Source organism: Pocillopora damicornis, chromosome 4, assembly GCF_964200805.1.
Source record: "Pocillopora damicornis chromosome 4, jaPocDami1.2, whole genome shotgun sequence".
Classification (NCBI taxonomy): Eukaryota; Metazoa; Cnidaria; class Anthozoa; order Scleractinia; family Pocilloporidae; genus Pocillopora; species Pocillopora damicornis.
The window spans coordinates 9,410,698-9,423,612 of NC_142673.1; the positions used below are offsets into that span (position 1 = coordinate 9,410,698).

A 12,915-nucleotide genomic window follows, 5' to 3' on the forward strand; every position below is an offset into this window, starting at 1 on the left:
ACATGAACAACAACATACGCAGTAAGGATAAACTGAAAAAACGAAAGCAGCTTTATTATTTACAATCGTTACAATAAATAACTTGGCAAAACATCAAAGAATTTTCTCAAGAAAATTCAGTATATATTAAGTACCGAAAAGAATGTCTATTGGTAAATCTGTCATCTTGCAAGTAAGAAATCTAAAGAAAGTTCTGAGAGCGTATAAAAGTATTCATCAACATTTGCATGAACATTAGATATATATCCAAGACAAAAAGAACCACGACAGTTCGGGACATCAAAGTTCAATAAAATAATCTGAAAGGGAAAAAAAACAAACACTATTGTCAATGGAGCTGAATATATTAAGAACGCTCGGGCAACAAACGTTTTAAGAAAACCAAGAGACATTAACTGAATTTACGGAGCTGGGAGGCGGTTTTCGCCTCAGCTAATAGCTAGTGTATAAAGGAAGAATGACTCTAAAGAAACTGTGGTGCTACGTCTCTGGAGGATATTACAAAACAATTTGGTTTTAGCAACAGAGTTGATCATGTAAATAGGCCACCGTAAAGAGTTTTTAAAGTCGACATTCCGATCGTTAGACCATCCTCATTCTCTCTGGCGATGGGCTAAGTCGATAAAAACCAAATTATTTTGTAATGGCTTATGCGTTATTTTAGGATACAATTAGCAAATACGGGTCACCAGAATCAAATTCAAACCAACCATGAAATCACCCCTCGCGATTTCTCGCGCTCAGGGCAGTTTCTTGCTCGTACTAAGAGTTTTCGTTGGCTTCTGGCTACCTGCGATCTGCGTTTTCTCGCGCTCAAGACAGTTTCTTGTTCGTACTAAGAGTTCCCCTTGGCTCTCAGCTACCTGCGATCTGCGTTTTCTTGCCCTCAAGACAGTTTTTTTGCTCGTACTAAGAATTTTCCTTGGCTTCTAGCTACCTGCGATCTGCGTTTTCTCGAGCTCAAGTCAGTTTCTTGTTTGTACTAAGAGATCCCCTTGGCTCCCCGCTACTTGCGATTAGTTTAGTCGTTGTGATTACTTTGGTTTCGGTTTGACGACATCTAATTTAAAAGCACTCTATTCTGAACCCTCAAAAGTTCAAAACAGAAAAAAATGAATTGCTTCATAAACATACCTGATAAATAAGAATCATCTTGTTTACGACAGAATTTGAACTTCAACAGTACCCGCACTGTAACCTTTCTGCTCAAAGAGAAAAAAAAGGAGTAAGGTTTTCATATTCAGAATTTGGTTTTATAAAACCAACAGAAGGAAATACCACAAAACGAAAACGACACTTACCACCAAAACTCGGAGCTTTTTGTTTCTTCTCACGAGTTTAGCGATTCGACTCTTTTCCTAAAAAGAAATGAAAACAGCTCAATGGCCACATCATCACCTAGTTAGAAGACGAAGTAGCCGAAAACAGCCGATTTGGGACACACCAATAGCCCCGAACGCAGCCGACAACAGCCGAATACAACTTGTCTAGCCGAATGCATTCGAATGAAGCCGAAAATAACAGATCTACGGAGTGGCGATGCAGGTCAGTTCTATTACGAACGAGCAATAAGAGAACTAAGAGCGTCATCTTCTGACAACAAAAGCCTTTTAAGATTTTCAGTAATTTAACGTTGCCCCATGGACCGCTACTCACCTAGCTACCTTTACAAAACGTTAAACAACACAAAATGTCTCGTACCTTCTTGTTAGCAGAATTCGAATACACTATGCAGCACTCAAAAGCCTTCAGTGGATGTAAGAAAAAACGAAACGGTTATTTAGTATATTAATTCTAGGTATTTTTTTGTATAAATTTAGTAAATTAATTCTAAATATATTTTTGTGTGCAGTTTCCAATTTGAGTAAATTGCACACCGTATCTTGTCAACACAGCCCCTTCATATTTGCTCTAACAAAACAAATGTGCAACATGTCCATGACTGACCTGTGCAGGAGGAGACGTGTAAAACTTATCATCGAGCACCCTCAGTGCTGTTTGATTAACTTCCCACACATCACCAATGTCCAGAAGTCGAACGCAAATCTGAAGATAACAAATAAATAGGTAATTTTATAGAAAATTATTATTTTTTCTCAACTTGCAGCTATTCAAATTGTCCGTTACAAATCAAGACTTAAACAGGAAAACCAATTTACCTTCCCCTTGTTCAGAGTTTTCTCTACAAGAGCTCGGTACCAGTATTCATCTCGGCCCTTCACGGCACACTGCTTATATATAAATATCTCACTTGGGTCAAGGGTTTTGTTTCTGGCTTCTATGTGGGTCCTGTCAGAAAATAGCTGCTTCATTAATAACACTCTTTCACTGCTAAACGAACTCGATCAAGAGACGAGGAAGCCAGGGGACTGAGTCCTCCACATAAACCTCTATTGAAAGGGGAATCATCTACTTAAGACCCTACATATCTTTCGTGAATAATGCTGCGCGCATTTCGTGTGGTGCTCCGTCATTCCTTTGGACTCATTTTCGCATGGGCGTCCGAAAAAGGCTTGGGAAATAGGAAAGACGCTACTCCCTGAGAAACGGAACAAAACACAGAACTGCATGGACGCGTTTGAAAAACCCTAGCACGGAAAATGCTTACCCCATGCGCACCATAGCATCCACGAAGGCATCTTCCTCCTTCCTTGCCCGAGTAACTTTAGCCCAAAAAGTGCCACTGTCTGTCAAGTTCTCTTGAACTATAATAGAATGTTCTTTTCCTATAATAAAGACAAAACGTATAAGCATGTATCTAGGACACAATTTTTTTTTTCCTAGTTCAGATACAATCGTTTCGCATTGAAAAGTGGCACACATCAATCCTATGAGCTTCTTTGATGGGCTTTCCACGTATAACACTTGCTTAGGTATTGAGGTATTTGCCAAACTCTCACAACCACCCCCCCTCACCCCCCCCCCCCCCATCCCTCCTTCCTCGGTTCGAAGATGCCCATACGCCTATGTTTACGACAAGAGTGGTACTCTCAGGCCTGTTTAAAATTTTAAAACTCATGTAAAAAGTTACAAGGCTGTGACTTCCAAACCTATCTCAAGGGGTACGTAGTCAGATATCACTAATTCCTCTGAGCTCTCTTGAGACAGTAGTTCTGGTGACAACAAGCACCCTGAGGCCACTTCTAGACACGAGTCGCTATCAGTCATTCCTGCAATGCCTGGTGCGTCATCTGACCTACCTGCGACAGTAACAAACTAATTATTGATGCAGAGTTACATTTATTTAATACCAATTACCGTGTTGCCGGTGAAGGCGACATATGCCTCAAGCGTGCAGCTTGACAGCAATGATGCAAAAAAAGGCAGAAAAGGAAATGATATGCAGTTTTAGCGTTTTATCACAATTACTTCAATTTAGAAGGCTACGCAACTCTTTACCTATTCCGTGATACATATTGAGTAGCCTAACAATGTGTGCAGGTGTAAAACAAAATAAAGATATGACACTCTCCCGTTTTGTTAAGAAGAACGCTTAGGTTTAGATTAGATTAATAGCTCTCGATTCCTAGAACACGACAGAAATCGAGAGCGAATAACCTATTTGAAAGATATTTGTTAAAAAATTTAAAAATTCATTTTAAAAAACCACAAGGCTGTGACTATGAAATGAGATCCAACACATTTAAAAAGAAAAATTTTAGAAAGGAAATGTAAAAACGTTTGTTTGACCCATCGCTCATCACCTTCCACGACTAATGATCATATCTCTAGTTGCTTCAAATATTGTTGAAGCTTGTGCGCAAGAAGCTCGTGTGATGTAATTTTTTTGGTGGGTAGAGCACTGTCAGTACACTACCCATTGTCGTCGTCAGCTGTGAGTGAGTAATTGAGATTAAGAAAAAAGGCCAGTAAAGCATACATGAATTACGACATCATGGTTAACATCAAAACTCTGTGGTACACTCCACAAACCGTTCTTGAAGCAATGGATAACCCTTCACCACACGAGCCCAAAGGAACATAACGAACTGAACGCACTGCATTTCCTAGAATTAATTTCATTCTTGAAACAAAAGAAATTGATATCATTAAAAAACTCTTCTCACCATTAGCCGCAGAGGTTGTCTGAATCAGCATCGAATTGGTGGGTCCTCCAGGTTCCAGATCACTTGAACCACCGGGGTACTCTGCCATTTCGTCCTTAAGGCTGTTTTTGAAATGAGTCTCTTCATTGCCTTCGATAAAGGGCGGCGGCTGGGCTAATGAGTCTATGTCAAGACTTGTTTTGAAGGGTGTTCCAGTTTCCCAGTCACTCCCGCCAGAGGGCCCGACCGCAGTTCCTTCAACAAGACTTGTTTTAGAAGGAGTGCCAGTCTCCCAGTCACTCCCACCTGCGAACTGAGATGCTGATTCTTCGTCAAGACTTGTTCTGGACATAGATGGCACAACTCCTGTTTGTTCTTGGGGAAGAGTCTTATCAAGAATTCCTGTTTCCAAGTCACTTGTGGCACTTGGTGGTGCCAATGTATTAACTCTTTCACCTGTCATGGGTGATGTTTCCAGAGAACGTATAGCAGAGGACTTAACTGCTGTTTCGGTTTCAACGCAAGTCTTGGAAAGAGAACTTGACGTACTGTTTGGTCCCCCTACACTCCTCTCAAGACTTGTTTCGGAGGGTTTTCTAACCTCCCAATCACTCCCATCATTGGAAAGAACACTTTTACCTTCTATGAGATTTGTTTTGGAAGGCGTTCTAGTCTCCCAATCACTTCCATCATTCGACGGGACAGTTTTCACTTCTTCAAGACTTGTTTTGGAAGGCGTTGTAGTCTCCCAGTCACTTCCATCATTAGACGGGACAGTTTCCGCTTCTTTAAGACTTGTTTTGGAAGGCGTTGTAGTCTCCCAGTCACTTCCATCATTAGACGGGACAGTTTCCGCTTCTTTAAGACTTGTTTTGGAAGGCGTTGTAGTCTCCCAGTCACTTCCATCATTAGACGGGACAGTTTCCGCTTCTTCAAGACTTGTTTTGGAAGGCGTTCTAGTCTCCCAGTCACTTCCATCATGGGATGGGACAGTTTTCACTTCTTCAAGACTTGTTTTGGAAGGCGTTCTAGTCTCCCAGTCACTTCCATCATTAGATGGGATGGTTTTCGCTTCTTTAAGACTTGTCTTGGAAGGCGTTCTAGTCTCCCAGTCACTCCCATCATTGGACGGGACAGTTTCTGCTTCCTCAAGACTTGCCTTGGAAGGCGTTTTACTTGCCCAATCAGTTGGGTCACCGGGAACTTCAGCCGTTTCCTCAGCAAGACTTTTCTCGGAAGAGGAACAATTCTTGACACTGGATCTAAAGTGAGCACGATTGTTGTTTTTACTTAACGAGTCCCTGTTTTCCGTGGGAATTTCCTTTTCACTTTTCAAGGGCTGAGAGGTTAGATCATTGGCCACTGCAATGTCTTTATTTTTAATACTGCCATCAGGTTCCTTATCAGTAGAGATGGCGTCCTTCCCAATTTCGATTTGATCAGCACCCTGGTGACTGTCAAGAGCATGACTAAGTCCATCATCACTGATATGTGTGGCATCGATAGATAAGTTTTCACAGCCACCGCTGTGAAACTCAGCAGATGCATCTGTTTTGTCTTTATCAGTACCTGACCTTTCAGAAGTTTTCAGGCTGTCTTCAATCTGATAAGAAAGTACAATAATGAGCCTTAGTCTATAATGACACAAACAAAAACTCTAAGTGTTTGGAATCAAACCAGTTTTCTCGGCATTACCAATCCCTACTACCGAACTATAGGGTGCTTGTGGTGAGTTAGACAGTACAACGGAAAACAAGTTTATAAAAACAAGACCTTGGAAATTTATCACAGAAATTTGTTACTAAAAGTTCAATTCCCAACAAAAATTTATTCAAGGCTGGCACCATTCTATACAGTCTTGTTCTTTTGATAGTCCATTTTGCATTTGGGAAAAAAGTAAACATGTGAAAAAAAAAACAAGACAGACATTTTATGATGACAGTTTGTCACTTGAGAGAGAAGCACTCGACTCTTGATGATCCCGAAGTTAGAGAATGTCCGTATTCTACTCATTTGTGCGAGTAAGTACTCTGAGTTTGTGTAATGACATTATTAAAGAGGTAAATAGCGTTAAGTTACAGATTCTTATTATTCTACGACATCTAGTTCGCTGCTTGTACGTGCATGTCCATACGGTCAAAGAGGCTAAACTACATGAAAGTCTCAAGTAATAAGTGAACCGGACAAAATAAACAACAATTTGTAAGTCGGTCCAAATGAAAGAAACATCATCCTAGCCAAACATGTTGTCCCTTTTCCAGTGTTTTGAGCACTTTAGGCAGTGCAAGCCACTCATGTTTAAGTACATGTATGTACTTACTTCTTGGTCCCAGTCTTCTTGAGATGCTGGTGAATCATCGCTCAACTCCTCTCTGGTAACTCTCCACCAAGGCAGCTCAGTATCACTCCTTGGCTGTTTCTCTTTTTGATTATCTAAGTATGACTGGTGAGTTTTGATAGCATGTTGCAAAATAGAGTTGAAGTAAGTGATACATTCATAAGCCTTCACAATGCTCCGTCCCAAATCATTAGCAATTTCCAAGCCGTCTGCAGCATCCATGAGATATCCGACAGAGAAACGACTTTCAGGTTTAAACTTTATATCCTTAAATTGAAGGTTGTTTGCATATATCCACCTAATGTCGCATCTCCCAATCATCTTTCCACCAAATTTAAATGGCTCATTAAGCATAGGACAGCTCTGTGTCGGGTCAACAGACGTTAACATTTCAGCCAAACCGCAGAAGTTGACGAATTTATGTCCTGCAAACAGGAGGAACACTGAACCCCTGACGCCTCCATTTCTCACACTGTTGAAGGCAATATTTAAGCTTCTGTTGGTTTTCATATTCGAACACCAAACATCAAACTTCATGGCTTCGATGATTCGCCTGGGGTCTGATTTGATCATTACAAAACGAGCATATGTTAGTTCCTCCATGCCAATCATATTCACAGAGCATTTGTTCAAGATGTAGTTGTACATTGCCACATCAACACCGCCAACAGGTAAGTGGTTATCTGGCACTGTGTTGCGATAATGCTCGATTGGAAACACTTTAGTGCCTCCTTCTTCCAGATGCCTTGAGACAGATGCTTTATTGACCACAAGCACAGAAGCAGGCACATCGCTGACCTGATGCTCAAAGGTCTGTAACTTTGTAGCTGCGCCCTCAGAGGGAGAAATTTCCTTGACTGAGTGTTCAGGAGTGAGGACGTTTTGGCTTTCAAAACCTGCAACGTTTTCAGCTACATCCTTGAGCCCTAACATCTGATTCTCCTGATGGTCATACACAGGCACATCTTTGGCTTGGAGCTCAGATGCTAGCATTTCATTGGGCAGGTGGTCAGAACTGGGTACATTGTCGACCTTACTCTCAGGCGCAAACAACGCTTTGGAAAATGAATCTTGCGCAGGAAGGTGTAGTATACCAGGGATTCTGGCTTGTTTAGATGCAGGCTGAGCAGATAACTTGTCTGACACTTTAACCCTTTCTGGGGATAGAGGGACAAACTCCTCAGCTTCCGGACGAAGTGCTTGCCTGCCTTCCTTTTTGCTATTAGTGATCTTGGCATCAACCGAAATTTTGTCTTTACAGGTGGTATTCTCATCAGAAACACTGTCCTCACTGACTATCTTTGTCATTGTCCCTTCAACGGACACAGCATGTTCATTCTCCATCTCTTGAGCGGCATAGCATGCTGCCCCACTGTCTACAGTCTGTGCTATATTGGGATTGATTTTAACTACAGGTGCTTCAGCATCTGCCTTTGCTTCTCTTGGCTGAACAGGACGGTTCTGAAGCAAGACAATCAATTACAAACGAGCCATCAAATCTACCGCTGATACACAATTCTTGTAAGAGCTCTGCCTTCATACAAATGAACAATTACCAGGACTACATAGGCATGAAAAGTGGGTCAATGGAAAAAAACCAATTCCACTAATTTGTATATAAGTACTTTTTGATTGTCTGTCTAAATTTATTTAATCTCATAGTTAATTTGAAAAAAAAAAAGGTAAAGCAGCCTTTAATTGGCATGTTTGAGACTGTTTACCACTCTATCATGCTGAACCTCTCAATTCCCAGGGAAAGGAACAAAGTTGACAGTCTGCATTACTAACTGGAGGTAATAAAACTGTAATAGTAATATAAAGTAAATAAAACAAAATTGTACATATACTATCTTCTATTTGTTGACATTATGTAGGAAAATTCAATGCATGTGTTTATACTCTCACCTCTACTGCAAGCTTTTGCTCATCCACTAAAATGATGAATACAACAAAAAAACTACACTTCAAACTCTAGTAAAATAGAATTACTACACTTACATTTGAGGAGTTGCCATGCAAGGTTGATTTAGGAACAGTACCTCCTTTATTCTTTCCTAGTTGGATCTTTCTAAAGTTTTTGATACATTTCCTCAACAATTTATTTCTAGGAGCATAAACTTAAAAAACCTCTTGTATCACAGAACTGATTTTTCAAACTGCTGTTTTACTTATGAGAGTGTCAGGCTGCTCTGAAAGATGAAGTTAAAGACCCTTTTGCATGGTCAGGGAAACTTACATAATCTTTTAATTCATTTTAGAGAAGCAGAAAATCTATCCTAACAAACCTAATTGAGCCACTTTGCTGTTGATACACACAGAATTGTCCCCACAAGTAGACAACAACACATGATAGATCACAGTGCCATTCTTATCAGTGACCTGTTGAATAATAAAAATGAATGAACAAAGATACAATCTGTAAGTAATTGTGCTTGATGTTTCACCAGCAATTACATGTATATTAAATGTAGAGTAAACTGAGGTGAAAGTAGCCACCCAAAGATGGTAGGCTGCCCAGAAGTTCATACTGGCCTCCAGCTTTTAATGGAAGCTTTACACACTACCCTTCTGAAAAATGAATGCTGAGGACAGATATTACTGACATGCCCTTGTCCTTAAGAAGTGCTACACAATGAGTTATTCACATTCAAAGGCCAAAAGCCATGTGATGCTTCCAGAATGTATTTCCTGAAGAGAAAAACGGTGGAGTTTACACTGGCAAAGAGTAGCATGAATAAAACTATGCCTTTTTTTCACGCTGCAATCAATTTGACTAAGCTTAATTTAAAAACAAGTGCCAGAAATGAATTGTTTGTGAATCAGTCTTTGTCCTGGTGACAATGGAAAATGGAAAAAAATTTAATGATAAAATTCTTAACAATATTTCCTGCAGTGAAAAGTACTTACCTGGCCTTGAACTGCTGCCATCAATTCTCTGTTGAAGGTCAGATCTTTGAAACACCACTTTGCCTGCAATAGAAAATTAAAAAAGGTTAAATCTGGCCACTAGCTTCTGTAGCCTTTAGAGGTAATTTTCCATCTCTCTCTAGATAGAGGGCTTTTCCTTTGGAGGAAGCTTCCAAGGAATTCTCCAAGTTCCCCTGGAAGTTTTTTGGTACCCGTTTCAACTCCTGGTGGAGCACTCCTAGAGAACACTGCACACGAACACAACATGATGACCAACTTGGATGGAAAGATACAGTTGCTGAGAAGTTAATTTATAAGCAAACCTTATCCCTTCTCCTAATCAAACCTCTGGCTACTAAGCTACAAACAAACCAACAGACAAACTAAAGATCTCCTGTAGTTTTGTGTAAAACTAAATTGAAAATCTGACAGGAATGAAAAAAAATACTGGTTAAAAAGAACCAGATTAAGATTAAACAAAAGAGTATGTCAGTACATATGATGTCCATCCTATTACAGCTGCTTAAGTTATAGGTAAAGATTCAAAGTATTATATATATTTTCCATATTATTGAGAAGCAACCTAAAAAAAGCAACTTTCTCAGGAAACCCCTCATGATTTCCTTCCTTTTTTCAAAATTTTTTTCCTCCAAAATTAGACTTGCTAAACTCAGGGTGTGGCTTATCTGCCTATGTCACTGATCTCCCTAAGAGGCTTAATTGCCAGTGTGGCTTACATGCCCAACTTAAAGTTGATGCCTACATTGTTAACCCTTCAACTCCCAGATCAAATTTGTAATTCTCCTTACTGTCAACCATACATTTCTTGTAACATTAGTTCAGAAAATTTAGTATTGGATCAATCAATTATCCCCAAATTGATCTCTTTCTTTATTCTCATCACTAACTGGTTGATATTGCATGGATAATTTAAGGAGAAATTCTGTCTTGGTCACTAAAGGGAGTTAAAGGGTTAACAAAAAATACTCATTACCTCATATGGCAATTGGGTATCCAAATCTGAAAAAAGAGAAGCTTGAAATGCCTGACAAGAAGGAAAACAAACAAACAAAATCATGTAGGTTAGTTCTGTCTTCTGAAGGCTGAGTTGCTCAAAACAGAATTTACATGAACTGGTAAATTGTTACTTCACTTGAGCAATAAAGACTCATCTAAAATGTGTCCACCAATATACCTGTAAAGCGTCAGACCTTACCTGATACAGGATAAATTTATCATCCAATTCACAAGAAAGTTCACAAAGAACTGAAGGTGCACATTCCTCAACAAATCCATAATCAAGGAATCGGATCTTGCACTAAAAAAGCAATAAACAAAATGTATGTTCAATATATTGCTAAGTAACTTTCAAAGTAAGCTTTAAATTGGAAAATGACTCAAGTCACCATGATTCAACAGATTTTCAATTCAATTGCCACAAGCAGTCCACACCAAGCATTTAAAGACACCAGAACCATTTGGATTATCTGATCTCCCAATGGGAAATTGTGATTAGTAATGGGTCATGTAATAGTTTCATAAATTGGTCACCAGTAAATCAAAATCCAATTTAGTCACTAATTTTTTTGCTCTACTCTCTGAGGTGACTTCAAACAGCTGCAGCTTGGTGTGTGGACTGTGCAACATGGGGATGAATTTGAGCTACCATGCCAGCAAATTAACATAACATCAATAAGATGCAGTGCTGTAATTCAAGTCTATTGGACATCATCATGTAAAGTATATCTACTGAGTAACATTAATCACAATACAACAGTGACACATTGTGTATTCCTTGAGAAGAAGAAAACTGTGCAAAAATATATAGATATGTATTGCATAATAATATATCATCCTGCAAATTGGCAATTTTTTTGTGTTTTGAAAGAATAAATTGTTGCTGCATGCGATGACCAAAACTTCTGCACAGAACTTATTTGTGTGATTTTTGTTCAAGAGACAGAGCATTTCCTACTTTGGAAAGGTAGCATGTTCAACTTTTATCATTTATTTTGGTGAACTGATACTAACTGTAGACATTACAAACATGTTAGTAAATTCTAGTAAAGTGTACCATACTTCATATGAGGACTTTCACAACAAAAATAAAATGGAAAAAAGGCCAACTCTCCTGGGGTTTTTCCATTGGACTATAGATGGTAAATTTGTAAATAATTTTATGATGGCATATTTTTTTTCTTTTGGAACTTACTTTTGCAGATCAAGTAAAACCATAAAACTGCACCAAACACTAAAACCCACAAACATTTCCTGGCACATGGCACCTATCATATGGCCAATCTTAAGCACTCAGTTGTGAGATAAACAAAGGCTATAGATAAAATCTTGGGAACTACATATGTACAGTGTACAATATGTCCACATTTGAACGATATATAGTGTAATACTCTAACCTTTTCAGGGGAAGATACACTTTCAACCCTGGTACGACAGAACTCCTTGCTTTGCCTGTTCAGAGCTGCACAGAATAAACCTTCTTTTGGTACTACAGGGTTTCCATACCCATGCTTTTTAAAATAATTACTAGAAGAAAAACAAAAGCTCCTTATCATGAATAATACTAGCAAAGACCAATGCTCCTTAAATACACAAAACAAAATATATTTTATAGAGTATCTACATGTACATGTGACTGTGGAAAACTAAAACAGTATTCTAGTTTTTCCTCTTATTGCTCCAGTTGACAATTGTGAGTATGAGGACATATATTTCTCAACCATAAGGATTTTCTCCAGATATCCCTTGCAGTTTGATTGAGAATCTAGGGCTGAAATTAAAGCCAAGAAAGAGGCTACTTAAGAACCATCTAGTAGAATTAGGAGTTCAGGAAATAACTCTTTACATCTAAACAGTGTTCGAGGTACTGGCAAGGAGAATATGTTTAACAGTCAAGCGCTTCTTCAGTTGTGATTATTTCCTTTGTTCTCATGACCTTGTTGCTTGATTCAGGATTAATATTGTTAGGAGAAATTAGATGTTAGTCACTCTTGGCAGTCAAAGGGTAAAAGAAGTAGTCATACTTTATGGCCATTGCAGTCTCCTTCCTCGTTTCCATTGCTGGTTCTCCTGTCTTGGAAATCCAAAAAGATCCATTTCTGGCCAATGATCCAATAATGCTAACTGGGAAAACATCTTTGCCTTCAAAAAATTAATAACATATATAAAATTATTCCACTATCTCTTGATTAAGTCTCTCTCTCGGATAATTTGAAAATAACAATAATAAAACATTGAAGAGTCAACTGTACCTTCCATCTCCTTACTGAGTTGAACTTTAGGTTCTTCAGGCACATCTTGTTTTTCACTGCCAAGTGGTGTCTCCTGTGCAGGGGTAGGAGTTGGCTGATGGGGAAAATTTGACTCTGAGCTGTCTGGTTGCTCCTTAGGCACTGCTGCATCAGCATCAGCATCAGCATCAGCACCTGCTACAGCTTGATTAAGTTTGCTGCTACTTCTTTCATCTTGAGTACTACACTGTATTAGCATGCTGGACACCTAAAAAATTAAAATATACAAATTTGGACAAAAATAGACTTGATAATGCACTCCCAAGTGAATAACACCACAGAGCAAAAAATAAATAAACCTAAGCACTACAGCAGA

General features: G+C 39.0%; 1 protein-coding gene across 2 annotated transcripts in view; it reads right to left on the reverse strand.

Moving 5' to 3' along the window:
* Window positions 1–30: 30 nt before the first annotated feature.
* The window catches only part of LOC113679258 (uncharacterized), a 17,503-nt gene continuing 4,618 nt past the window's right edge, over window positions 31–12,915 (reverse strand). The window contains exons 6-23 of one of the 2 annotated variants that reach the window (XM_027196206.2): window positions 12,561–12,807; window positions 12,333–12,450; window positions 11,706–11,835; window positions 10,508–10,609; window positions 10,286–10,336; window positions 9,292–9,354; window positions 8,670–8,763; window positions 8,290–8,315; window positions 6,367–7,845; window positions 4,068–5,649; window positions 3,051–3,200; window positions 2,609–2,726; window positions 2,160–2,289; window positions 1,948–2,046; window positions 1,702–1,746; window positions 1,302–1,358; window positions 1,135–1,202; window positions 31–299 (exon numbers count right to left, since the gene is read on the reverse strand). In XM_027196206.2, coding sequence (XP_027052007.2) covers window positions 1,158–1,202; window positions 1,302–1,358; window positions 1,702–1,746; window positions 1,948–2,046; window positions 2,160–2,289; window positions 2,609–2,726; window positions 3,051–3,200; window positions 4,068–5,649; window positions 6,367–7,845; window positions 8,290–8,315; window positions 8,670–8,763; window positions 9,292–9,354; window positions 10,286–10,336; window positions 10,508–10,609; window positions 11,706–11,835; window positions 12,333–12,450; window positions 12,561–12,807 — 4,536 coding nt within the window. In that variant the 3' untranslated portion in view covers window positions 31–299; window positions 1,135–1,157. The remainder of the gene's footprint in view (window positions 300–1,134; window positions 1,203–1,301; window positions 1,359–1,701; window positions 1,747–1,947; window positions 2,047–2,159; window positions 2,290–2,608; window positions 2,727–3,050; window positions 3,201–4,067; window positions 5,650–6,366; window positions 7,846–8,289; window positions 8,316–8,669; window positions 8,764–9,291; window positions 9,355–10,285; window positions 10,337–10,507; window positions 10,610–11,705; window positions 11,836–12,332; window positions 12,451–12,560; window positions 12,808–12,915) is intronic. The other variant, XM_089202718.1, reaches the window with a different exon arrangement.